Source organism: Eimeria acervulina, genomic scaffold, assembly GCF_000499425.1.
Source record: "Eimeria acervulina Houghton genomic scaffold, Eah_scaff11, whole genome shotgun sequence".
Lineage (NCBI taxonomy): Eukaryota > Apicomplexa > Conoidasida > Eucoccidiorida > Eimeriidae > Eimeria > Eimeria acervulina.
In genome coordinates, this window is record NW_013550385.1 from 61,424 (window position 1) to 88,401 (window position 26,978).

General features: G+C 50.9%; 6 protein-coding genes across 6 annotated transcripts; 4 read left to right on the plus strand and 2 right to left on the minus strand.

Annotated features, from left to right (window-relative positions):
- Nucleotides 1-906: 906 nt before the first annotated feature.
- On the plus strand, nt 907-2,202 carry EAH_00003150 (hypothetical protein, conserved; the record flags this gene model as incomplete). Its single annotated transcript, XM_013397664.1, has 3 exons — nt 907-1,262; nt 1,585-1,659; nt 2,055-2,202. The coding sequence occupies 3 exons, from the start codon at nt 907-909 to the stop codon at nt 2,200-2,202; spliced, it is 579 nt and encodes a 192-aa protein (XP_013253118.1).
- A 2,570-nt stretch (nt 2,203-4,772) lies between these two features.
- Nucleotides 4,773-9,396, plus strand: EAH_00003160 (kelch motif domain-containing protein, putative; the record flags this gene model as incomplete). The annotated part of the gene is made up of 14 exons (XM_013397665.1): nt 4,773-5,029; nt 5,131-5,289; nt 5,499-5,655; nt 5,972-6,075; nt 6,223-6,418; nt 6,607-6,712; nt 6,914-6,995; nt 7,183-7,265; nt 7,388-7,467; nt 7,656-8,137; nt 8,345-8,514; nt 8,626-8,693; nt 8,882-8,990; nt 9,206-9,396. The coding sequence occupies 14 exons, from the start codon at nt 4,773-4,775 to the stop codon at nt 9,394-9,396; spliced, it is 2,244 nt and encodes a 747-aa protein (XP_013253119.1).
- A 1,282-nt stretch (nt 9,397-10,678) lies between these two features.
- Nucleotides 10,679-13,684, minus strand: EAH_00003170 (hypothetical protein, conserved; the record flags this gene model as incomplete). The annotated part of the gene is made up of 9 exons (XM_013397666.1): nt 10,679-10,835; nt 10,968-11,067; nt 11,236-11,408; nt 11,543-11,631; nt 11,812-11,863; nt 12,018-12,115; nt 12,595-13,156; nt 13,292-13,466; nt 13,603-13,684. The coding sequence occupies 9 exons, from the start codon at nt 13,682-13,684 to the stop codon at nt 10,679-10,681; spliced, it is 1,488 nt and encodes a 495-aa protein (XP_013253120.1).
- Nucleotides 13,685-17,073: 3,389 nt separating this feature from the next.
- On the plus strand, nt 17,074-18,847 carry EAH_00003180 (calcyclin binding protein, putative; the record flags this gene model as incomplete). Its single annotated transcript, XM_013397667.1, has 7 exons — nt 17,074-17,164; nt 17,505-17,544; nt 17,681-17,765; nt 17,869-17,938; nt 18,102-18,151; nt 18,561-18,599; nt 18,791-18,847. 7 exons carry the CDS (start codon nt 17,074-17,076, stop codon nt 18,845-18,847), a joined length of 432 nt encoding a protein of 143 aa, XP_013253121.1.
- Nucleotides 18,848-19,191: 344 nt separating this feature from the next.
- On the minus strand, nt 19,192-20,333 carry EAH_00003190 (40S ribosomal protein S15, putative; the record flags this gene model as incomplete). Its single annotated transcript, XM_013397668.1, has 3 exons — nt 19,192-19,305; nt 19,490-19,813; nt 20,331-20,333. 3 exons carry the CDS (start codon nt 20,331-20,333, stop codon nt 19,192-19,194), a joined length of 441 nt encoding a protein of 146 aa, XP_013253122.1.
- A 5,616-nt stretch (nt 20,334-25,949) lies between these two features.
- On the plus strand, nt 25,950-26,846 carry EAH_00003200 (hypothetical protein, conserved; the record flags this gene model as incomplete). The annotated part of the gene is made up of 1 exon (XM_013397669.1): nt 25,950-26,846. One exon carries the CDS (start codon nt 25,950-25,952, stop codon nt 26,844-26,846), a length of 897 nt encoding a protein of 298 aa, XP_013253123.1.
- Between the last annotated feature and the right edge of the window lie 132 nt (nt 26,847-26,978).

Sequence of the window (26,978 nt, forward strand, 5' to 3'; positions counted from 1 at the left end):
TCTGGGACTATCGTAATGCAAATAGGATGCATCTATGGGCTGAGGAAAAAAGACGAGAAAGGCTTAAGTAAAGCATTTAACTTAAGAATCTCTAACTGAAGTTGATGGCGTACCACCCTGCATGGGCAAAGTACCGTGCAATACTAGGTTAGTTCGCAAATTCCGCATAACGCCGATTGGGCCCAGATTCCAACAGCAAGCAACAGTATCATCTTACTGGAATGCAACGTAAGTTTTACCAACTGAATAGAGCGTTTTATGACGAGCTTGGCACCCGGCAGTACCATAGCAGCCATGGCTTTGGAGCTTTGGAGCCTCCCACCCTCGCTCGCAACAGGGGCTGGGGACCAACCGGCGGACAAGTTACTTGGTATTGCTTGCCGAGCGTTTTGATCTCCTCTCCTGATGATTTTCCTTATAAAGCAAATAACGATAAGGGTGGCAGTACAGTAGCTCGGGGGCGACGTCCATCAAAGGCGTGGCATTGGTGCCTGCCTCTTTTCGAGCACTGTGGCGCCCCGCTCTCTCTGGGCTTGGACGCATTCAACCTTTTCTTTTTCCTGTCACTAGAGGTTTTGTTATCAGCATCTTGCATGGGTTTTCTTCCATCTGGCTGCCTCCTGGATTCTCACGACTTGGAGGAGGTGGCCCATCATTCCTTCCCTGAGGCCCTCCCCATCATTGGAGCAGCACGCGTTCAGACGAATCATGGGTCGGATTTTGCCCTTCAAAATTTAGAGGGCACTTTTCTAACCCGTACGGCTGCTAGAGCGGTAGTCCCCATTTTTGGCAGCCGGGGTTGTGTGCGACATGCTTATGGCCCCACGCGCTTCAGTTTCCCCACACTGTAGGGCCAACAGGAGTGGCCATGAGACCGCAGTCACTTATCTTCCCATCCGTTTAGCTATGGGGAGATTTCAGAGACTGCCTGGCATTGGCCCGGTAGTCCGACATGTGGTGATGGCCTTGCTCCTGCTACACCTGCTTTTCCTTGGGGATGTTTCAATTACCATTGTTGCAGCAGGAGGCACGAGTTCCCCAGGAGTAACGGCAGTGGGCGGAGATGCGCGTGCTGATAAACCGGCTGTGCAGGATGGCATTGCTCTGACTGGCGGGACGGGGGCTAAGTCTCAGTCCGCAACTGCTAGCGGCGGTGCCGTCTCGGCTGAAGAGCGTGAGAAGGAGAATTTGGAACTGCTTCGCACCCTAATGGTTGAAGCAGATGTAACTGAGTCGGAGAAATTGTCCGACACCCAATATTTGTAAGCATTTGGGAGCAATAGCACATGTGCAACTTGAATACAGTTTATTCCTGGGTCTTGCAACTTAATTACAATTAGTATCTTATGTTGGATGCGTGGTACGGTGAACCCACGACTCTGTGATATTTTGTGTATACGCAGTTGCCCAGTTTGAATATGCGTTGTCTCAACGTACGCGAACGTTGATGATGCGTAGCTCCATTAACCCGTCTCGGTTTTTAGGCACGATTAGAAGATCAGTGGCCATCCTCTTTTCCTCATCATCCCTTGCTTATCTCGTGTGTGTGTGTGCGTGTCTGTGTGTGCATCTTTGACACTTCAGTTTGGGACCTATGGTCAAGAAAATCAAGCGACACTTCCTGATAGACTTCTGTGCAATGGTGCTGTTGTTTGTTGGGTACTACGTCTTAGCGGCTGGACTCGAGCGGAGGGCAACATCAAGGACACCACACAAATCAAAAAGACTATCATTACCAAATTCGTCCCAATAATTCGTATTTTCAGGTTATACTGCTGATGGGGGATGAGCATGTAGATATTTGCATGGGCAGTGTGTCCCATACGCATGGGGAAGGGCCAGCTACAAGGGAGCAAATGCGGCTCCCAGTCATGGCACAGCCAGTCAAGAGTCGACTTTTATACGAAATTCAACTCTGTCAATGGCGTGGAGCTGTAGTACATTGTGTGGGCTTCCAACGGACTGCTCTTTCTTACGCAAGAGCAGTCCGCAGGAAGCCAGCCAGCAATAGCGTCAAAATCTGGAGACCCACTCTCTCTGTGGGTGTTGATTAGAGTTGGGGAAACCCCTCTGGGGGCTGAGTGCCTCGTTATGGCATGCGTAGTTGAAATGACGCTTGAAATGTCGGGGCCAAAGCTGGAAACCAACGCTGCTTCCAAATCCAGGCCTCTCCTCCAGGCGTTGCTTTTTCGCTTGTGCTGATACGGTGAACGGGTGTTTTCGTTTCAGATGTACCCTATCGAACTGCGTTTTGCTGCTCCGCAAATGGGGAGCAAATATGCATGGGTTCTTAAATAGCTGAATGGCATGGCAAATTACCCGAAATCAAACATCATGTATTGGTTTGCTGTAACTGTGTATCGCCATACGAGAGTTCTGCCACACTGACAGGACTGCAGTGCCAGTACACCGTAAGCACTTTTTCCGCGGTCTTGAAAACATAGATATACAACTGGCAGCTTGCCCAACCGTTTGAATTCATTAAACCGACGACGCAGACGGCACTTACCCGAACCTCAGGGCCCGCTCGTTGATTAGGCAATACTCACGAGAAGTCCATACCCTGTTAAAAGCACCACATTTTCGCTCTAGGCAGCATGATGCTTATCTCTCCTGTTAGGTATGCTAGTTCACTGCCATCATGCCTTGCACCTTCGGCGACGTCACGGGGGATTCGGGTTTGCTCGCTGCTGTCGAGAAGTTGGATAGATCCCGAGGCGATAAGGCAGTCAAGGCACACGCCTTGTGGACAGTGCGTTTTATTCTAGGAAAGCACGATGGTCGGCTCGCTTTGCCAGAGTCCGCCGAAAACTGCTGCAACTACTTCAGCTTACTGCTGTTTTTTCTTGCCGAACAAAGCATTGCACATTATCAGGCGATTAGGTATGCATTGCTTCAAAGCGACACTAGAAAATTGAATAATGTGCTAAACTTCGTCCATTGGTAGGTGGGTGGGTCTTTGAGAGTATAGTAAATCACTTAGATTCGCTTAAACGCGTATGGAGCTGCCGTACGAGTGCACTCTTTGAAAAGCAGTGCAAGAACAGTGCTGCGCCGTAATTCTAGTGGTGTTTGTTGCACGACTGTTTTTGTTCAAGGCATAAATATGGTTTATGGCGGTCTGCAGCCCCTGTTGTGATCTCAATGCCGGATCTCGTAAGTATTGCTTACTACCGTCGCTCCTCTTTGGAAAAGACAGCATGGCTCTACATGGTGAGCTGTAGAAGAATATCGCCATCACTGAACCAACTGTTAACTACTTAGTCTCAGGAGATTCAATCCATGTATTGGCTAGGGCGATCTCACCAACACAGCCAAAGAGCTGTTTTGCGGACTCACGAAGTACTATGGAGAATACCAATGTGCCGAGCGTGCATCTTCCTATCTAGCTGGCCTTTTCCGAAAGCAGCTTGAAATATTGAAAGAGAAGTACATATAGTTGCCATGAAGGCCCAGTTGGAGAGTCCCATTACGGATGTGCGCGCGGGTGCAGAAACGGCACTTCGCAATATCAAGGATATCGACTGGAGGAGGGTGCGTTTTTCCTCATCACTCACCAACACCATTCGTGGTTCAGTAGTTCTTGGCGGGGCACTATTATCGTCCTGTGGGGCACAGAGCTGGAGTGGAGGGAGCCCCAGACAATCGTTACGCAGCTGGTAACGTTTAGGCAGAAGTTCTATCTATATCCTATATATACCACCATGTCCAAGACCGCCACATGCCCAGTGCACAAGTCACGGACCAGAAACGAGAAGTGTGTGTACATACGCATTAATGAACAGCATATTTGGCTTGGAAAAACGTGGTGTTGCGGGGGTATACTTTGGGACGGTGAGTTCGTACAGCTTAAACTGAGGAGTTATTGTGATTGGCCATACAACAAAAGATACTTACTACCCAGCTGATAAATATTGGGAGTACTAAAAAACGAAAAGGTCGGTCGATGCACTAGCTCTAGAATGTAGAAGGACATACGTGAGTCAGCTCTGCTACCCGCCGAATGCACCTAGGCACGCTTAGCGGAGGCGGGGAAAAGCAACTGGTGACGTCTTAAATAACCATGCACTGCACTAAACGGTACCTCAGGACACATACAGATATGGAAGCAGCAGCCCTCCGCTACTTGTTCAAGGAAATGTTTTGGGCTGGCCTTCAATCTTTCTGCTCGCACACGCAGCAATCCAATTGGCAGAATGCACGCACTCCTCTTGAAGCGTCAAGAAAACAACAGTCACGTGCCGTTACCATTATTATTATGAATTCTTCATTACTAAAATGGATGCAGTACGAATGCACTCGTTCCTGGCGGACACCAGTGGTCACTGGCAAGGCACGACCCAATGACGTGCGGCTACGGTTTCTGCTTGGATGCAAGCAGCTGTAGATAATGGCTCTCACGGAAGCAACCACAAAGCCCCAAATCAATCTCGAGTAATGCTCTCTGCCAAAACTAAAACTGCGGTACTGCACTAGAGCTTGAATGGCCCACAGGGTCTGTGGGGCCAGTGCATGCTCCATGGGGGCCCCTATTCACCAGGTTTCGACCTTTAGAAAATACACAAAATATGGACAGGACAAAAGTAGGCCTCATACAGTAAGTTCACCTTCACCACTGAACAGGGGTTTCAGCGCTCTCGTTGCGCAGAATCAATACGCCGGTGGCGGCCGAAGCGCATGTGTTTAGGACAGGGCCAATCATAGCCTGTGGCAATACACGCATCCTGATGGGCATACTCCTATGCAGACTTTGAGAGATTAGTGATTTGAGGATGGCTCCTCCGAAGGGCAACACGAAGAAGGCTCAACAGAAAGCTGCCCGACGTGAACTGCAGCAGAAAAAGGCCGCTGCAAAGGAGCAGAAAAAGAAGCAGAAGAAAGGTGAAGTGGAGTGTGATGAGACTCCAATTGATGTACTACTGCAGCAGCTAGAGGAGGAACACCGGCAAAGGCAGATAAGCAAGACTCAAGCCACACTGTGCAACCAGCCCTCCCCTAGGGCCCATGCTTCCCTGACCCTGCTACCGAGGTATGAGAACATTCGGCATTTTCGGCACCATTATTCCTTATGCCAAAGGCGTACGGAGCAGTGATGTCCGCGTTTACTCCAAAGTGTGCTCTGCTGTTCAGCGGCGACTTCTTGCTTTTTGGGGGAGAAAGTTATGACGGCAAGAAAGTCCGTGTGTATGGGGACCTTTTCAAATGGGATATGGACAAGGCGGAGTGGCGTCGCCTCGAAGCCCCCGAAATGCCGAAAGCTCGATGCTCTCACCAAGCCGTATACCACAAGTGAGCCCTGGAACTATTGCGGACTCGTCGGAAATGTAGCCATCCCTGCAGTGTTACCGACTCCAAGATATGCAATTAACCTGAAAATGCTTTTCGATTGAGGGCCACTACTTGACCGACAGATCTAGGCCCTTGTTTGCAGATGATTCTATGGTGATTATATGCCTATCAGGTCCAGTTGCTTACGCTGTTTATTATGTGCTCTGCAGCGATGCGCTTTATGTATTTGGAGGCGAATTTTCAACATATTATCAATTTCATCACTATAAAGACTTTTGGAAATTTGATCTGAAGTCTAATTTATGGAGTAAGATTCTCGTCGAGTGCCCTGCGCAAGTCCCGTCGCCCCGAAGCGGACATCGAATGGTAAATCACTGCCCTTACATTTGTACCTTTAAAGCCTTAAGGGAATCACTTTCTAATTCACAAGCTGTGAGGAGTGACGACTGCGTGAATATTTGCATGCGTCTGCCTTACATGGTTTTACCCAGCATCTCAGCTGGGCTCGAGGGCCCTTCTTGAAATAAGCCCGCCATTGCAGCATTCCAAAACAGTTCAAGGAGGCTTCGTTTACGAAGATGCGTTCTTGTTTTGCGGGGACGCACAGGGTCCCAGAGGAACTACGTTCCTGACTAGCCAATTTGCCGTCGGTGTTGTTGCACTTCCTTGTTTCCTGACTTAGGCTGTTTGGCGTGGCTTGTTGATTCTGTTTGGCGGATTCCATGACACCGGAAGAGATACGCGCTACTATAACGACTTATATGTATTCATCTTCAGTGAGAACAAGTTAGTCCAGTGCTGGTTCGGTGCTTGCCCGTGCTTGCCGGCCACGCTGCTAAACAATTTCACCCATGACGGGGAGCCTGCAGTTTTTGCGCGAGTTGCGGTGGCGTCATATTGACTTATATAACGTGCGTATGGCGCTTTTTTCAGATGGAGAAAAATTGAATTTCCACCTCATACGCACATTCCGGAGGCTCGAGGGGGATGTGTTTTTGTCGTCGTCGGAGATGTGATACTGCTCCATGGGGGCTTTGCGAAGATAAGGGACACGAACAAACGTGTCCAGGGCAAGATATTCACTGTGGGCCTGGATCTTGCAGCTCCAGCCATTCCTTGTATACCCCTGGTGCTCAATGTTTGGCTGGGGCAGTTCCGCGGAGTCCCTCGCCACAGTAGTGGACAAAAGTTAATTAATAGTGTAGTTGGATAACGTGGGGGGCAAAAGGAAGCCGGTTTACTTCAGACGGAGGAAATACGCCGTACAGCTTCCGGTAATCTGATATTCGTAGAGCTGTGGGGCATTAAATTATTCAGGACTCTTGGCTCTTGGATTTAAAACCATTGGCTAAAGGGGCACTGACGCAGATCCCTACGTGGGAGAAAATAAAAAATAGCGGTACCCCGCCATCGCCAAGAACAGGTATGCTGAAAAGCGCTATTAAAGCTCCGTCGAGATGCACTCTGTGGGTTGCTGCTGTGGTAACGCGCCTGAAGGGGCTGAGAGTTACCTATATGTGCAGTTCCAATTATTAGCAGGCTAGTGTACTACAGTATCCTTGCGGCCGCCTTTGTAGTGCTCCATGTAAGGCTTATGGGGCTTGTCCTCCTGACTTTTACGTAGGGATGTGCGCAACCGCGTACAAGTCCAGCGTTATTGTTTTCGGTGGAGTCGCTGACCAAGATGATGGAGGAACAAATCTATCGTCCGTTTTCTTCAATGATGTGTATTCATTTGACGTACCGAAAAGGCAGGTCCAAACTAGTCCAAACCAAACCAAACTGTTCACGTTGAGCGCGTCTGTGCAACGCCCGTAGCTCTGCTTGTACGCAGCAGTTGTTCCAGATATAGCTGTTGACTTGATATACGCGAGTTGACCCATATTTTTGCAGGCGTTGGTACCGTCTTGAGCTGAAGACTGGAAAAAAGGGGGGCTCAAAAAAGCGTGCCCCCAGGCAGATAGGAAGGGACATAGGTGAGTCAGGGTACCCAGGTTCCGTACCTTACCATTGGCTTCTGGTTAAATGCGTAAGTCTCAAAACCAAGAGCTAGGCAAATATAACTAGCATGGTGAAGGATGCGCGTTTTGGTTTGAAGGTCAGTTATCTCCGGGACAGGAGCCACAGACCTACGAAAGTGAAACCAGCGAAGCGTCTTCTGGCGAAGAAAACTGGCAAGTGAGTCGCAAGCAATTCGCATGAATGCATGGTAACCCTGCTCTGTAATTCGAAGCGTATTGATTGGTCTTGAGAGTATGCTGCATGGTTTTTGTCTTTGCCAACTTGACCTTGTTTTGGGGGGGCCGTGAAGGGACCCCACTGGAAGTCCTGTGGCGCCACGCTGTGGACTGGGGTTATTGCCTCAGAAGACGTTTGCTTACTTTGACGCTAAAGGCCGATTAGTGAAGCTGCAACTAGAGGATATTCCGGAGGTGAATCGAGCTGTCGCAACGCATCCACAGAGCTCACCAGAGCGTGAACAGAACATCGGCGGGATTTCCTCCAGTTGCGGCGGGGAGACCAGCACTGACACGAGCACAGCTGCGTGTGATGTGTCGGTGGAGTGTGAGCCTGGTGGTGCCGTCGATCCCCCAAAGCCCACTGAGCCCACTGAAGGGGAGGTGCAGCACACAAACTCCAAATCTGATGCACGGCTAAGTTTGGCTTCAGTTGGGCCACTTGACGCTCCACAGGCCCCTTCGGTGTTTTCAGCTGATGTACCCCTTCCCCGACTTCACGGAATGATTTGTGTGCGGGGGTCCAGCTTGGTTTTAATGGGGGGCCTAATGGAGCTAGGAAATAAGGAAATTACCTTGGATGACTGCTGGAGTCTTAACCTGAATAAAAGGTTGGTATGCTTGCCACAGGATGAGGGAACTTCGTGGTATAAGGGAGTGAAATACGCAGCTAGCTTATTGCCTCCTTGCTTGAGTTTTGTCGTGCTGCTAATGGCTCTTCGAGATCAATGCGTCAAACCCAGGCATCCAAGCACAGGGCAGCGTTGTCCCGTAAGCGACTTATCAATGCAAATCACCATTCAATACATTGCCCGCAGAGACCGTTGGGTCCGTGTACTGGAGGGCACGATGCATGAACAAGAATGGCAAGGAGAGAGTGAAGCTGAAAGCGGCGGGGGAAGCGACAGCGAGGATGATAGCAACTTCAGCGATACGGGAAGCTCCGAAAGTGACGATCTGAACAACGAGATGTCAAGTTCGGATGAAGGTACGCTATTCGGAAGGCCTGCAAGGGCTGCTTTCGAAAACAACCGGGGTAGGGCTGAGTTCGACAACAGGCATGCGCATATTTGGCTGTTGTTATCTCTTTTTTCTTCAGAAGTCCCAAACCAAGTAATTAAAGAACGGAAACGGCATCGTGTTAGGGAGGAGATGCAACAACTGCGGGTAACTAATGTGCTGTTTGAAATCAGTGACGTCGCACTTCGCCACACAAATTTACTGCAGGGGTGTCACCACAAGCTTGCATGAAAATTAGCTTCCGGATAAAAATCTGCATTCGTAGCTCAGTTCCCTGCGCTTCTACTTGCCACCCATGGCCAAAGTAGAAAGGCCGCGTGAGGCCGTTTCCGCAGGAGAGGTTCGGCCTTGACGATCCGATGGAGACCCCTGCAGAAGGCGAGTCCCTACGTGATTTTTTTGAACGGACAAGAGAGTATTGGGTTCAAAAGGCACGCGCTGGAGGTAAGAAAGGTTGCTGCTGCTGGGTGTAAGGTCGGCCCGCGTACTCCCTTCTATGCCGCACGTGGCCTTACATAGTCGGTGACATCGGCCCACCTTGCGGGGCATACGCATTGCTGCACGGAGGCTATACTGAGGCCTGGCAGTTTCATGCCAAGTCAACCTTTGTGTGCATTGGAGCGGAGGAGACGCAACTGTGCATGTCTGATCGATTACAGGATGCTGCGCTAAGAACAGCAAGGAAATGACGCGAGAAGCCTTTGAGGCGGCTTCCGCTCGCGTGTCGGCTATCCGAGATGCACTGCGCCGAATGGATGAGCTCCTCCGTCTAGATGGCGGTCAATCAGAAGAGCGCGACTCTCGCTCAAATGGCAACCAGACGGCATCCGCATCTAGGCATTACAGTTAGCGTTTCCACCTATTCGCGGTGTAAAGCACATTCAGCACCGCCTGGTGCTCCAACAGGGAGACAGAGTGGAGTACCTTTGCGTGATGTTACTGAGTAGCATACGCCAGATCAGCGGGGAGGAGAGAGGAGGAGTTCACCGCGAGAGGGTCTAATTGCACAACCCTTGTAGGGAGCAGTCTCCCTGGCGTTTCCAAAGCGTGGTTATACGATGTCGCATTCAGGACCGGGGTTGAACTTTTTTGAAATGTTTGTACTTTGACTACTGCATCCCTCAACAGGAAGTGCCTCACTTTCGCCAAACCACTGAAACCAAGTAGGAACACGCCTCCAATACACAATAGTTCCATCAGATACGCAGTATCCGATACGCAGTATCCGGCGTGACAAGGCTAAAATATAGACCACTGCCCAGAGGATCCTTCTTCGTCTTCTGATGCGCAAGGCACTGAAGCGTTTCGCCTTTTGTAACGTTCCTTGTAGCGATTGTTTGGTTTTTACCGTCTACCAGATTGGCGGTCAGCAAATAGACGGAAGAATACGTGCATTGCCACTCCCCACCTCAAAAGCGTCCTGTCCAATGAACACTTACTTTGACGTCAACGATTCCCAACAACAAACAACAGGTGGTGCGCATTCACGGCCCCATACATCGCTCAACCTTGCGACGCCGCCTGCGGATATATCAAGCATCTCCGCCGAACCTTCAATAGAAGATGCTCACGCAGATATTACTTGCAACTTATTTATGTGCAAGCATGCGACATTCCAGAAAGAGCTCCTTTTTTCGCAAATGCCTTTCCCATTTATAGCACAGGATGTCTTACTGGTTGCGCCGTGAATGGTTGCCTATGGAAGCTTTGTTGGTTTCCTTTCGCCGAGCTGCCAGGGTACCGCCTCTGACTGTCATGCGTCCTGAAACAGCTGATAACGCATACAGAGCTGGCACAGTGCGTTTTAATGCCGACTAGGAAATAATCGCGTCAACATCTTCCTCAGACTGAACAGCAAGCCGAACCTTCACCAACTTAGGGACGAAAATTAGTGCTCACTACCGCCGCGGAACGACTGTCCATTTTCCGTGCTCTCCTGCTCAGTTCCGCTAGATGACGAACTCTCCACTGCCTCCGCTGCATTGTACATCATTGCGACGCCAACAGCACGAACAATATACACAGTGTTGTCAACTGAAACTGGCAGCCTACATTTATGTTTCGGCACTGCTACTTGTTGCACTGGGAATATTTGATGTTTCAGTCGCACGCCACACGCATTTCAAGTCGCACTAACATTCTGCAGGGTTCCACCGGCTGGCCGCAGCCTCGGCTAGAAGCTCTTCGTCTGCATCATCATCGTAGAGCGAACTGTTTGTGTCTTCGTTGCCCTCCAAAGCCTCAGAAGCGGCCAGCTCGCTGCGTACACAAGGGTTTGCGTCCCATCTCCTTGTGGTTGTCACACCCAGAACTGTGTGAGCACATTATGGGAATGCAGGCTGCAGAAAAAGCAGTAATTCAATTGTTGACATTGGAAAACGACAAAAACTGTACGGTAGATTGCATGTCGTCGCAGCTTACGCAAGAGCAAGGACCTGGCGCTTTATGTCGGCGCTCTCCGGTATTCTGCTCACAAGCGGAACTTCGCCGTGCTTCTCTTGCTCTATAAAGTCCGACGCATCTGGAATTCCAACAAGCAGTGAAAAGGTCTTGCGCTCTGCATCTTGAGAGGTGCCTTCTTATGGCAAGGGGCACGCCCCGCCTCAGAATGGTATCGTTTACGAAGGAGTGATAGGCTTAGAGATGCTCTAACGTGCACACCAGGTTCTACTCTAGTTCTCCAGGATACCTTGAAGAGTCGCCTGAATTGGGACGGATCGCAGGTTGGCAGGCTCCATGTTTTCCATCAAAAGAGATACTACCTCGTCTGCATTTCCTCGCAACTCACGGAGCGCCAAATACAAGAATCCTGGCCCATAAGTGGGGAGCATCTCTTGCAGTTGCCTGAACGCCAAGTCTTCCCTGCGGCATCAGCGCTTTCAGTCTTCAATGGAAGATGTGCAAAGATGTGCAACGAAGTCGGGGGAGCTGGCTTACACAAGCAAACCAGCACTGTTCGGCTGATGCTTGAATGAAAGCCTTGACTCCCAGCTTACCGTACAGTTCTCGTATCTTCTGGAGTCAGAACCAGCGAAGTCTTATCTTCAAGGGGAGCAGCCGGCTGTTGCGTGCTTTCACCTTCACCCTGCCAGAAAAGCGAACAGCATCCACGAATGCAACAGACCAAGACTTATTCTCCTCTCTGCGCGCTGCTGTAGCACTAGCAGCGACCGCGACAGGAAGTAGAGCAGTAACCAAACAATTTTGGGGATCCTGTAACTGCTGCTAGAGGCAGCGCCAGCACCAATCTTGATGGAATCCTTACGGTCTTGGAAGTGGACAAAATTGAGTCGATGTAATCTACCTGATCCTCGTTTCTGCGACAGGAGAATTTCAAGTTCCGCATCCTTGGCACGCGAATAAATTCTGAGTGTCTCCTCTGCTACATAGAATGGGCACCGCCCTCAACTTGGTCATAAATTGATACGGGGCTCAATGTAAAGTTTGCGGCAGGATCTTCCCAAAGCTTACACATCGGCCAAGCGCCACTGCTGCAATAAGCAGCGAATCCCGCTAACCTCCAAGTCGCTGACGATACACTCTGTGGTGCCGCCGTCCGTCGAACAACCCTGAGATTTAGCAAATAGAAAAACCACAAGAACTTCTTTTAGCTTCAGACCGTCGAAGCCTTCGGCCCTCCCGAAGTGGCCTCATGCTTACTTCAAACAGCTGAAGAAGTGAGGCACCCCAATCTTCCAACAACTCCCCTGCCTTTTGCTGCAGGCCTCTACTAGGTCTCCTGGTGCCTCCAGCTCTTAGCTCCTCCCGAACGTCCCTGCTCCGGGTAGCTGCATCTCCCACTATGCAGCAACAAGCCAGGGTCCGTGCCCTGACTACAGCTTGCTGAAGGCTTGGCGGCAAAAGAGGTGTCAATCGTGAAAACCAAGGGGGCCGCGTCTGAAATCACCCACCAGTGGGCCCCACAGTTGTTGTCTTGGAGCTCTGTGGAGAAGAGCTGCCACAACTATTGCATGATCTTATTGAGAAACCAGGCAGTGGCAACTAAAAGGTTCATGCTAAATTTGGAAGCTATGGTGGGGGCCCTTACGAGTGCTGCGCAGATGGTTCTAAGCGGAGCCGAGAAAGGCGGCTGGGTAGAGACATCCGGTTCTTTGATTGAGTTCAGCATTGCTTCCACGGTGGGCACCGATCTATCCCGATTTTGTAGCCCATCCCACAACTCCAGTGCAAATGATACCGGCAGACAGCATGTGGCTACACGTAAAACTGCGAGGGCCTCTATCAAAGGTTGCAAAGTCGAAGCAGCAGCCTCCTGCCAAGGTGACGAAGCCCCGTCTCCCCCTATCGTCGTCAGTGGCGAATACACCAAAGGTGAATCTGGTCGTCGGCTTAAAGCATGTAAGGCTCTCACGGAAGCCTCAATTGTACAGAGAACAGACTCTCGCACTTCTGTCGCAAGCCGTTGTCGCTTTGTGGGCTTCAGCGAGGCCAGCAGAGTAGCAGCGACTTCACAACACAACGCCGGATCTGCTGCTTCCCAGCATAGACACACATCCAGGCAGGCCGAACACGGCAAGGCGATCAGTTGCTGCAGCTCATGATCGACCAGCTGCAGCCTCGACAGCCGCAAAAAGACCCTCAGTAGCAGCCTGTCCAACACGTTGAGAAAACAAGTAAACGTGAAAACGGCATGTATGCAACGCAGAAATGCACGTAAGCTGGGATAGCTGGAGGGATATCGCGTTAGGGGCAAGGGATGTTGTGTAAAACTAAATTCTTCATACTTTTGCAGAGTCTCAGGGAGAGGGGTTACATCGGTGGAGTGGCATTCATATGCTGTTGGCAGTTGCAACAACAGCTCTCTCAGCCACTTTTGCAACTTGTTGTCATCTTCCAATTGCCTCTTCAGTGCATCGTCCCGCAAGTGCAGCAGTAGCAATGCGGCAGCCTCGACTTGAGCTGCGCACAAAGGCAAGTAGCACCCCAAACAGGTATTGATGTTCTGGCATACATTGAACGCGATTACACTGCCAGTAGTCTAGGCGTCAGACGGCATTCTCCAGCGGAAGCGCTCCAGACATTCTTCAAGTCATACCAAGAAGTTCGCTTCGCTGATGAGCCGGTAATCGCTGGACCAGGCGCCACACCTCTGGCCACCTAATGTCCAGGGTCCCCATAATAGCAGCGCTCTAGCGTATATATATTCCATACAATTTGTCAGGATGGGTACAGCAGCACGAGGAACGTGCTAGTTGTGCGAACCCTAGCCGGTGTTGGGGCATTCCGAGTCGAAGAATCCGCGGAGCTAAAGCTGGGTACAACCACACAGCCAAAAAACAGAAAGTATGTTTTTTAAACAATAATAATACCAGCGACCTCATGTGTATACAACCAGGCGAAGGATGAGGCAAATGCGTTGGTTGTTGTTTTGACTCGTGTGGCCCCAGCAGGTCCGTGCCACATAGGAGCAGTGGAAACTACTCTGCATATTTACTTTCTAAACTTGAAGCCATCAAGTGCATTTTTCGGTGTATGAATTTCTTTCTGGCCTCACCTGCAAGCAGTGTAACAAGCATGCTGAACCCTTCATTCGGTTGGAACTCCGCAAATAGCTTACAGCTTATCCCCTTAGGGCGCCGTAGTAGTAGGCCCATTCTTTGGACCCATATGATAATTAATAAATTCGAATTCGACATACGCAGTCTTCTACTCGTGAAGTATACAGGGGGTACATGGGCTGTGCAGAAGCCCGCCCGTTAAATAGTTCGGTTGACAATGTGTAGTAAATGTGCTCTACTGTATGAAGTTGCCACGGAAAATCAATCGTTATTTGAAACGCTAGTTAAAACATCCGAAATTCTGTCTCGCTTTTATCCTTTGTAGCAATTCCGGTCAGGCTTCCCCGTTAGGATTGTGCATGGAGAGACTTACAGGATGTTATCTCTGACACTGGTATGTCAACTTGCCTGGAGGCTGGCCACTGAAGGCCAAGAAAGCGTTTAACAACTGTCTAGAGTGTTAGTGCATGCATCGAAAGGCGTTTCTGGGTATATAGCATGATGGTTGCCTTGCAGCAGGAGTTGCAGCTAGATGCGTTCCAGTTCACGACTGGGCGCTTCCCTTCAGGATGTCGGGTGGAGAAAGTTTCCCTTGTTTTATGTAGGGCCCATCCATGTTCGTTCCTAAGTTAACGCGTTGGCTTGCATCATCGTGGACTTACCAGAAACCTGGCGATGCTATCTTACGGCAATAGCTGGAGGAGACGGAGGTCTACGCACGAGTAACACCGAGGACCATTTTGAGCTGCAGTAGAGTCAATGGCCATTAGGTCGCCGCCCACACGCAAGTAGTACATGCACCAACGTCCCGCAGACCATGCTACATGAAACGACCCATCAGGCTCTGTAGAACAACAAGGCATGCAGCTGAGGCTGTGGCTGCCTCGACAATCCGCTGCAGGTGGGGGGCAGAGATGGTAGGGCCCTTCACGACTGGTAGATGTTTCTGCAATTGCTTGCCTGTAGGCTAATGAGAGCCGTGTAAACGTTTAACGATTTTCTAAGGTGTCAATGCGTGCGTGGCAAGGAGACTTGGATGTGCATGAGTGCAAAGTCATTCAGCAAAGGATGCTGTGACTCATAAGAAGCTGGCTCGTCTTCGCATCATCCCCATGATGGTCCTTTGGTGCGCTCAGTAGGCTTAGTAACCTAGTTCACTTGCTTATTTGGAACTCATGTCCCCAATAGATTGGCTCTACCCCAGCGTGTAATGGACCTTCGATATATTGAAGAATTCTCGTTCGAGTAACAGTTCCGTGTGATTGTTCAAAAGGCAATGCACTTCAACAAGAAAATGATAAAAAAATACCACCGTTCCGTGATGCCTCTAACATACCCCATTAGAACAGTTTACTCCAAAACCTCTAGTTCCATTGCTTGGCACAGCACCCTTCGGACAGGGCCGACAGACGGACGTGCATGGTTCTATCTGCGTGTGTTTGTTACTGTCAGCCAAGCAAGTGCCTAACAATCCACTATGAAGTCTGTGTATTAGTCATACACAAGTGTGAGTATGCTTGCTTGCAGGGTTGCCTCCTGCGGAAAGGTTGCGGGAAGCGCTGCAGCTGATAATAGGCCGCATCTTTTCCCGATTAGGGTCGGGATCGTGTACCCTACCGCTGAAATCAATATTGTCTGAGCAGAAGAGACTATGGCAAAGGCAGTTTGGACAACCTATTATCCCAAGTGTTGTGAACCTGTTCCTGCTCACACCAGTCGTATAGGCCTATACTGCCGTAGCTGGCATTTTGACTCTCTCGCAGCTCACGGCAATCCGCCGTTATGATCAAGGATTCTGACTGCAAGAGTACCCAAAAATCAGTTGAACACCCCTCCAAGCTCCAGGTGTCTTGGGCATAGCAGCCCAAGGATTGCCGCTAGTGCAGACAGGAGACAGCCTGCACGCCTTGGGGCATATCCTGCTCATAGGTAACCCTGCATGCCAGTATACCCAAACCCCTTTTTGACGTACTTTTTAATACAGTAATCACTTGTTAAACAATTACTGGGCCATCAAGAGCCAGCTCGCGCACAAGTTGACACGTATGGACGGGCTTCGGCCAGAATACAGTTAATGCAGCGCTACAACAGAACGGGTTGAGGAGGTGACCAACCTTCGTACCCAAACGAAAGACGTTATAAAGGGAACCAAACGTCTTTAAAAAGAGCAGATTCTTCGTACAGAGGCGCAACGTTCACATAAACACCAATCTATGTTGGAAACTACCGCAGCACCAAACAGTCCACTCCTAGAAAAAGTGGCAAAAAGGGCAGTTGCTTCAGCTCAAATGATATAGCACTGGTTGCATTCTTCAGAATGCTCCTGAAAACGAGGACATGGCAGGTACACAACTGCCTGCTTCCAGAGCTGATGTCCAACCCCGATGCAGGAGAGCAGGCGGGTACATCGCGTAATGCAAGGGGGAGATGCTTACACCTTCCTCTGAATGTATGAATGAGCATGTACGCTGGAAGGGAGCCAGGGAAAGGCTGTTACTTTTACTGTTCACTGTTGTTCATTTCATACAGACTGCGCCGCCGCGAGGCTTCAGCATCGTGCACCTTGCCTCAGTTGGCCGGAGTGCAGCATCCTGTGTGTTTCATAACAGTAGATCCTTGTTCAGTATTTGTTTTACTGAGTTACTATACCGAATTTTGGCGGGAAAAGCCGAACTTCAAGTTGTAGGCTGCCCGAATCGTGCCGACATCTTGGGCTGGGGGGGTGGCATCGACAACCGAGTCAGACGTGCTGTGAATTGCTGTGAATTGCTGCTCCGCGTCCGCTTTCTGTGCTTGCTGTAAGTCTTTAGTTGGAGATTTGGCGTTCCTGTAGCTCGGAGTTTTCATTGGACTTTCGCAGGCGGGGCCGAGCAACGAAATCACTCACTAGCGTCTGGCAGCCGGCTGCTCGTCCGGCGTTACAATACTGTAGCCTTGACTGTGGAAGAACAAACCAACTAGGCGTATCCTCTTGCTCAATTGCGCGGGCATCTTACATTGAACATACAATGGAGCACGCGTCGGCCCTTCGAAGCGACCTGGAGGAACTCGAATCCCTGTTAAAAATCGCGAAGAGGCCCGCCAATATACGTGTGCTGAGTGAGCAGTGTGTGCGACTGCGGGATCAGATCCAAGAGGTAATTCAATGACTCCGTAATGCCGGGACGGCTCACTCTGAGCTGTGTGAGGCTTGCCATCCACTAGGGCGTCGGCCTTCTGTGCGTCCTGTTGCCTCATCTGGCTGCGCAGACAGAACGCCTGGAGAATTGCGCAGCACAAGGGAATTCTACCACAGAGGTGCGTGAATGGCGCTCGCGGAAAAGCGGAAAAGCGAACACGGACCTAGTCCGTCACTAAAAGGCACTGCATTCGTTTCCAGGGTTTGGCGGGAGCTTCTTCGTTGGGTTCGTCTGCTCCTTTTTTGCGCGAAGGTTTTCAGTACAGTTGATCGGTTTGCTTGGGATCAAACTCCGACATTCGTAAAGTGGGTTCGCTTTCCAGGTTTTGACGCTGCCATGGTATTGGCACACTGCACTGGACCATTCTCACGTGAAGGCAACATGGCGATGGGCACAAATCTGTGGCATTTGAATGCATGAATGTGGCCTTGTTCAGGGTTTACGTACACCTGGAAGGCCTGGCGGAACTTACCCCTGACGCCACATGCGTGCGTTTCGAGGAAAATAGCGCCGAGTTGGTGGTATGTTTTGCTCCTGCCAAGTTTCCAGGGGCAAGCCAGCATACAGCGGTAGCCGCACAAAAGCAGTACTTTTACTTCATTGTTGTGCTTCTCTTACCTTCAGGTGCGGAATCTGCGAGGGAGGAACTACATTCTCAAGTTCAATCCACTTTATGCTCCTATCGACACGCAGAGTACGGCTTCGCTTTCGTCCGTCTTCTGCTCCGCAACGTTCTCATCCAGAAAATTGATATAGTAACGAAATGGGCTGCATGCAACTTAACATGGGAGCCAATTTCCATCCGTTGGAGCTTTTAAGCACAGGCCCTTCTGTTGTGATGGTTCCGCGTGTTTCAGAGTCTAACTTCTCCGTTAAACGCGACACCGCGACCATCCGCCTGGCGAAAGTACGTTGTAGGGGTTTGACTTTGTAGGGGCGCCGTGAATTGGGCAAGATTAGTTGCCTTCGCTTAACGATGCCGCTGACCGCTACCCATTCTTTTGCAGCGGATGCTCTGCGTGCGTGCACTTGCCACGGTGAATGCAGCTACGCCCAGAACACTGGGACTCTGTAGCAAAGCCAGCGCAGTCGAATACGATCCCTAAGCTTGACCCAACTGCCGATCCATCGCAGTCCATCATGAGCATGATGAAGAGCCTATACAACCAAGTATGGCAGCCGTGTACAACTAATCGCGAGTCTGCATCCTATGCATGCGTTGCATCCGAACTTTGAAGTGACGAAATCGCCGACACCGTGACCTCCGTTCCTTTTCCTTGCTAAATGGGCACATTCCAATCATGCTGCGATTTCAGGGCGACAGCGAGATGAAGAGAACAATAGCAAAGGCGTGGGTGAGTGGTGCTGCAATGAGGTCCCGAAGACCCACGCCCCTGCGTTCCCACTACCAGGCGCCGTTGCAGGCTATGTAGTGTTGTTTCATGGGCATGAACAGCATAAACGGCCATCGTGCGTAGGTGTACAGGCGTAATTTGTGAGCATGAGGAGCCGCAAATGCTTGATATGCGTGCATCGTCCTTTGCAGACAGAGTCGCAGGAGAGGAAGTTGAAGGGCATTCAGGCTGAGGACGGACTATTTTAGTTCAGCTGACAGCTGAAGACGGACAATTTTAGTCCGCTTCAAAACCGCACCTTAACGTACTTTTTCGCCGCACTAGCAACTAGCTGCGGGGTCCCGCAGGTTTATGCATTTTATTTGGCCAGACATCACCGTTTAAACTTTTGCTCTAGTATGTCCATGGTAGGCTAGATCTGCTATTGACGCAAGTCGCTAGATCGTAACTGGGAGAGCCTACGCCAACTATGCTTAAAATGGGGACGACACAACAAAAGCAGCAAAAACAGAAAATAACCCCAAACGGTTCTGCGAAAACAGCCCGACATGCGGCGCGCCTCCAAAGAGACTCCACCGTCGGAGTCGGCGCTTTACTTGAGGGGGATGAAACGGGAAGAGTGTGTGGCGCCAATACCGGGCTTGCCGTGGCGAACTGGCTTGTAGCTGATGGAGAACTCGCCAAGGTAGTACCCCACCATCTCCGGCTGCAAATGCAATGCAAAGGGAAGCCACAGTACTAGTTCGTTCACACCAAGTTACACCGTATCGATGTGCGCATATCGCTGCACCGTCCACACCTTTAAAATGACTGGGTGGGCTCTGCATGAAGGGTCAAGGGAGGCGACGCTGACTGAAAAAACCTTCGGAAATGTGGAGGAAAACTCCTACCTTAATTTCCACATTGATGAATTGCTTTCCGTTGTAGACACCAACCACTGAACCGATCATTTCCGGCACCACAACGACATTGCGAAGGTGCGTATTCACTGGTGGGGGCTTCTCGCCATACGGCAAGTCCTTCTTAGCGTTCCTCAACTTGTTCATAAGCGGCAACGCCTTCTGGTTGATGCCGCGACTAAACTTGCGGCGCTGGCGAGCTCGAAACAGATCTACCAGCTTGTCAAGAGGAAGCGTAACCAACTTCTCCAAGTCGACGCCGCGGTAAGTGAACGTGCGGAACGTCCTCTTGCGGGGGGCCGTCGCGTCTTCCGCCTGAACGCCAAAAACCGCAGCGAATGTCCTTTGCACCTCTCCAAGGGCTCCATCTAGAAATTCCCTGCACAAGGCAGACCTGCCTAGTCAAGTCAAAACACAATATGCCACGTTTCCCAATAACCCCAAAGCTACCCATGCGATGGCAGCTACAGGCGGCGCGCACGCTCGCAGTACTCTACGTCCATGGTAAGCATTAATAGGCCGCATCATTAAACATATATACACGCCTGTAAAGCACGAAGTCACCCAACCATATCAGTTTTTCACAACCAACGCCCTACGGGAGTGCGTCACCGAGGGCTGAGAACGGAGGTAGACAAACGTCCCCCAAGGGCCGAGAAGCCGTGTTAGTTCACTACAAACACAGAAAGACCATATGCGTCTCATGCCAAAGAAGAAAAGATAAAGAAAAGGCAGCGTTGAGCTTTGTCTACACCGTACATAGAACCGCCCACTGCCGAGGCCAGGAGGAGCGGAGTACATTCCACCAGCTGCAGACTGCAATTCAGCCCACCATTTTGATCTGATGGAGAACTAAATGGACGCGAAGGGCAAAGAAGAGAACCTATTTTTAAATTCAGCCCAACAACCGACCTGCCACAATTACCTTGCTGGCCCCGCAAGCCCCATGCTGGAAGCGATCTGTCTGCAGAGGCAGCCCCAAGCCCCACTCAATCACTTGGGCAACTAAAACCCGAACTTGCATGGAAAGTAAAGGTGCATACATTTGATTGCAAAAAGGAGGAGTTATTCGAAACCTTTATTTTCACCTTTAAGAACGCAGGCAGGGGTGGCTTCTTCGCATAGCCAAGGATGCGGGCCAGTGTATCGTAGCACTGTCTGTCTGAAGGTAGTATGCGCGTTTGTACTTGCGTGCAGGCAGGCTGCTCAGGGCCAAGTACCCGTTTAACAGTTGAGAGCATTTATCAATACGTGTATTATCAATACATGTATTGGGAACCTTTGCGTGTGGGGTTGCCTTCCAGCCGGAGTGGCGTGCCCCCTCTATCTTTCGCGTGAGCTACAAGAGTGTGACGCTAGTACTTGAAACAAGCTGACGCGAGTTGCGTATCCAGGCATCCTGGTCACAACGAAACAAGGGCCCGGAGCTGCTGGATGCTGGGGAAGGGTGGCCAGCTCTCCGGGGGTATACAACGCACCGTGGGGTAGGCAGTGCTGCAGGGCATCTGCACAACAAAAGTGGCTGGGTTATGCAGGCGCACAACACGTGCATCTCTTGCTTCATGTATTAACACTGTGGAGCATTGCTCAAAGATCAGGGCAGCGAAGCGGAAGTCGGCGAGCGCCGCAGGACCCAGGCGGCACGCTCATAAGTGTGTTTTGTTATTCCCTGCAACCTTTTTCTGCTTATTTGGTGCTGTGTTTCCTCGCTTGATTTTTGCTGTATGCGACTGGATTGCATTCGCTGCGGCCAAGTAGGCACACTCTGGGAAACTGCAGCAAGTTTGCTTTGCGACTGTGCCTGCCTCCTGAAGTATTGATTAAAACATTTCCTTGCCCCGTCAGCCACTAAGAACCTACTCGGTTTTTCCTTTTCCCGTCTACTTACTTTTATGTTTTTGCTTGGTCGGTGCGTCGTTACACGTTTGCCCATGATATGTGTTTGAATTACAATGAGAGCAAAAAGTCTATAACGAGCATACATTTGCAAAGACGAGCAAGTTGCCCCCTGGATAAGGACACGAGCATAAGCCTAAAGTAGCAGGTTCACCTGCGTTTTGGAGCTTGACCGCCCCACACTCTATCATAATAGTTTTGCGCAGCTACGCGTGAAGACGGTTGGCCCTTCAGGCAGGACGTGAAGTAGAAGTGGAGGCTTCCTCCAGCCATAATTTCCCCTTTTTGATTTTGACAAAGCGTTGTTGCTTTCCTCCAAAATCCAGCAATTAAAATTCCCACGTCATAGTCACGAGGCCTTCACCGGGTGTTGCTGAGTGTGGAACGAAGTTAGTGCTCATGCGAATAGCGCCCAAGAGAAAAAGAATAATTAATGGGAACATAAAAAGGATTACGAAACCAAATATACAGAGGAAAAGAAATGAATAGGAATAGTGAGATTAGCTAGCCCCAACAGGCTCAGTTCTGGAACGATCAACCTGGCCGCATGCCAGCAACATCATTGCGCACCCAGCGTTTTGCAGAAAGACAAACATTCGTTTCCATACATGAATTGAACCCAATCTTAAATTGGAATTAGGTAACAATACTAGATGATATTTTGGGGATACTGATGGATAGTAGCGTTTGGATTAGCCAGTATAGTGTAAATAGTAGGTGCGTACCAAGGTGAGGTGTTAAACAGCCAGTCCACACTAGTTGCTCATTCTCGCATTATGGCTTCCGTTTTGTGGGGGAATTCTGGTGATTCCTGGACTGCTTCAGAAACCCGGCAGAAACGGCATGAGGCCGACACGTTGGGAGTAAGGTTACCATGCACCCCAACACACTTAAGCGAAAACGAACGCCAACTTGCTTCTGTTCGGGGCTTGTAGTTGAAACTTGCTCTGGGGAGCCTCCGTCTTTTTCCTGGCCAGTGCAGGATTGGATCTGAACGCCTTAATTAACGAATCAAAGTGAAAATTGTGAGCCGTCTTCTGGCCTCACAAATTGTAGCATGGGGAGGCTTGGCCGGTGGGAAGACAGGTCTAAGTTTCTTGGAACAGCACTTCAGAGAAGGTGACAGCCCTGTCGTTTTTCCTCCACTTTCGGCGTAACCTGCAGTCCATTCACCTGCTGCTCAATTCCCTTTCCAGGATGCAGCGGTTGCCCGCGTCCTGTAAGAAAAGCTTCAGGCGGCTCCAGAGTGATTAGATGTCCTTCGGAAGATGATTACGACGGAGTAAATGTATTTCCATATGGCCTCTGCACTGCGTTGGAGCCTCATAGATCCGTTCTGCTCGGGAAAAATTCCATTCCTCTTACCACAAACATGCACATGCTTTCGGAGCGCTAAGAAGTGCACTCTCTAATTGCTTTCCTTCACATATACCTCAATAATGGATTCTGAAGGTCGAACGCGCCCTCTTCACTAGGTCATCCACACCATGGCACCTGTCCTGGAGGACTGGTCAGACGTAGAAGTTCCCTGTCACTAATATATGACCGATACCTGAAAAGAGCCAGCAATTACCTTCATTGTTCTTCCGGTAATACTCTCCTGTCAGCCATGGGCAAACCGTAATCCCAGATTGCGCCCATGAATTGACAGACAAATTGCGCAAGAACACCGTATCTTCAGACATCATATGCACTTCGTTGCCCGTGTCAAAAAGATCCAGCAACTCCCGGACATTAATACGAACTTGTACATGCGCAGAGTTGGCTTGAAGCCGTTCTGCATTTGCTGCTCTGATCTCTTCAGTGCGTGTGACCGCGCCCCACGTAGGGTGGAGGCCAGCCCATTTCTACCAACGCTTTGTTGCTGTTTAGTGGCGCTCATGATCAGGCTTCTCCGCTTCCATTGCTTTTTTCTAGAGCATTAAACCTGCCCTTTTCGGCAGTGCTTGCTGTACGTCCAGGCGGCTTTCTGTTGGCCGAATTCACCGGCGGTTGTCTCTTTTATCTTATGCTTTGGTGGGAAGGGCGGCCACATAAAGCCCCATTAATCAGCGGCTAAATATCTGAATCATATCCAAACCCATTTTCTTCTTTAACTGTCAGGACGGTGAAAAGTGTTTTTTTTCACTTTCCGACGGTTCATCATCTTGGCCATTTCTATCCTTTCACCGCTAGTTCGAGCGCATTTGCAGTTGCGTTTCTCTAGAGGGTTAAGATTTATTGGAATAAGGACTCCGAGTCCACCGTCGGTGTTCTCCTTAGCAACAATGTGAGCTTCTAGATGTAACTCTCTATCGGAGGCTTCCGTTGTTCAAGTCTTGTGCTGCGCTATCCACCTACGACATCGCACCGCACGCTGTAACGCTTCTATAGCCCAGCTTTAGATACAGTCACCATTGTCGTGCCTCCCTTCCTAATACAGACCATCCCAACACCAACTGTAGCTCTTTAGATGCAAGTTGAAGGCGGAAGGAGCTCCTCCACTGCAGCAGCGTTGCGCTGGCTGTCATACTTGGATGGGCGGAAAAGACTGAGGCAGCCTTCTTCTGAATTGCTTTTATGGTAAGAAGACGTTCGGTTTCATGAGATGTGGATACTGCGCTCGTTTTAATGCATTGGGGAGACCAGCCGATGGACGCCACCCCGCCGTAGGGCTGGCCCTGACCAATCTTTACAATACGACAGGCGTAAAAGACTGAACTTTTACCAAAGATCTTGGGGAGAATACCAAAAGATGTTTTTGTCGCAAGGCGCCTTCACAGGTAATCACTGCTACGCGCAGGGCCGCCCAGGTGTGTGGATGGGTCTCGCCCCTCGCACCTGCCCCAAAGTGCCATGCAGGTCTACATAGTATAGCGAGGGCCATCCTGAAGAAACCAAATGGCACCCTTTCCAGAGTCCAAACGTTCTAGTAGCACAAGCAGCTGGGCATGGTTGGGAGAGAAGGATGCCTCCCATGAGCAGCATAGTCTGTCCGATGCTGGTACATGAATACTTACTTGGCCTTAGCAGGGCAGCCTACGCGAAGGCATAAGGACAACAGTTGTCTGCAGTGTTGATGAAAACAGCGAAAGGTTGAGTGCTTGAGCTTGCAGGTGACGGTGCCTTGGAGCATCCGCTGCAACAAAGTGCGTTGCACCTCGTGTGTGGCTGCTTCCTCTCTCCCAGCTCGTCCCTTTGGCCGCCAATCCCGAAACGTCTAGGGATTGGGGAGGAGGTCATCTGCCTTTTAGGAACAGTTACGTCAAGGCTTCCGGCTCAGGTGCAGCCTCTCGGATGAGGTTGCGCAGTCTTGTACCATCGTAAGTGCACGGTGCCTTGCTGCAACTTCTGCTGGGAGGCACCCCAACATGAAAGTCTGACTAATACACCTTCGCCGCGTGCTTGAACACACTGGACAATTACAGACATGCGTGGCTCTCAATCGCTAGCCTGCAGGCAAGCCGAAGGATAAGCACCAACTTTTGACGAACCATGCTACAGGGCTAGTGGATGGCTTTTGGGTAGCTGGGCGTAGGGTGGCCACTCCCAGGGGAGTCAGAACGTAATCACCTTCCGATTTGTTGAGCTCTCTTAAAATTAACATACTCTGAGGAACATGGCTCAACTACCGCCGCCCTACTTAGTTTTTGGCACACATGGCTACCTGAGGGGTAGCGGCAGTAATTATTTGGATAAATTTAGTCCTTAATGGGAATCAAATACTGCAAAGAAAATCTCCAGTTGGTTGCTCTGAGCACCAGACAGCGCTTTGCTTCCACCTTCTGCTCCTTCCGAGCTCAGGTTCCCTGCTGGCTCCAAATGGGGCAGGCGGTCAAGTGATGCACCTATGCACGGGGACGGCAGAAAGTAAGGACAATTTTTTTGCAGTTTTCAGAGATTATCACGAATAAATAAGCGAAGTTTAATATGAAAGGGGAGAAAAGGACCTAAACGGGAGAAAGAGGGCATGGCCCGACATGGCGGTCGTGACTGGGCGCGAGGCAGCGACAAGCACGGAGTATCTGTGCGTTCATTTCATCTGTACACCCACGTCATTGTATATGTGCTCACCTCTGCAAGGCTAAACATTGAGGGTTAAGGAGTTTCATAACTCCATGGCGCTGCGCCCTCCACGTTTCCCTCGGGGGCCCCACATTTCAACAGTTTACTGTGTTTCCTTCTCGCCCTCCTGAACCATCTTTCTCTCCCCCAAGGCTCACAGAAGGAGAAGCAGATCGCTTGCGCTTCCAAAACCCCCCGGCCGAGCGGCACCTCCGGTGCCCTACCTGCTTGCATGCGAGGTGCTGGCCCGTGCGTATGCTCGCCCTTCTCCATCCACGCTGCATTTACTAGGTTGCATGCTGCATCGTTGTACGGAGCCCTTTTTCTGCTTCGGGGGCCGCAGGGAGACTCCTCTGGCACCTCGGCGGGCGCTGTCGCCAACAACTGCCGCAAAGTTCTCTCTCCCCCTCTCCCGGCCCCTCAAAAACAGCGCATAAAGAGCCGCCCCTGCGTGAGGGCCGAGAGGCCCCCTAAGCACCTGGGGCTTTTGGGGTAGGGAGGGCATGCAGCTATGGCGTGGAGCGGCGGGGGCCCCAAAGAGGCAGCTGTAGGGGAGGGGGCTTCGTTGCCTTCTCCTGCCCTGACTGTGGGCAAGGGAGGCCCTCAAGGGGGAACCCCTTCTCTGGTGCAAGCTGAGCAGCCTTTAGGGACTTTGGATGCGGTGTACAAGGAGGTTTCAGGCACGCAATCTCCGCCAGCAGCAGGGGGTAGAAAGCCTTCTGGGGGCGCTTCCCCAGCGGCATCAGTAGATTGGCAGGGGTTACCTATGTACAATCCAGCAGCAATAGGGTACGCGTTGCATGGGCCTGTTGCAGCGCGTGAGGGGTTGCAGGGGGGCTTGGTGCCTGCACGTGCTTTGTATGAGACGCCTTTGCAGTCGCGGAGCCGCGAGCGAAAGGGGGGAGGAGGCGGTGATGCTTTAGTGAAGTGGTGGTTGCTGATGTTGATGACTCTGAACACTTTGGCTTCTTGCTGGGGTCTTTGGGAGCTGCGTCAGCGTACAGCACAAATCATACACGCGCAGGAGGCGGCCCTGGGGGAGCTCACTGACACCATCCGGCGTCGCGTGCTGCCTGTCTTCGATCAGAATCTCTTCCCCGACACCTTGCTACCGTCGCCTATGGACTCGCTCACCAGGCAGCTCTTTAATGAGTGGGCGGGGACGCGAGATGAAGGGCCTCCTACGGTGCAGAACACGGAGGAGGAGACCACCTCACACAAGCCTAGACCGCCCCGGCTGCCCCTACACGCAGGCAATCTTGAACAGGGCAGACAGCGGCGGCAGACGCACCTGCCTGATTTCTTACTAAGCCCAACGGTCCCCACAGGGCCTTCTCCGAGCCTGGTAGATATACCGGCTCAGTCTCCTCTCCCCCCAAAGTGGAGCTCCCCCAGCGACCATCCTTAGCCCACGTCTTTCGCGGGGGAGCAGGGGCTTCTCCCTTCTTTGATTCCCCAAGTCGGCGCCAAAGATGCAGCGCGTGCCAAACCCTTTGTTTCTTTTTAGGCACCGCATCGGGGGGGGGGGGGGGGGGGGGTT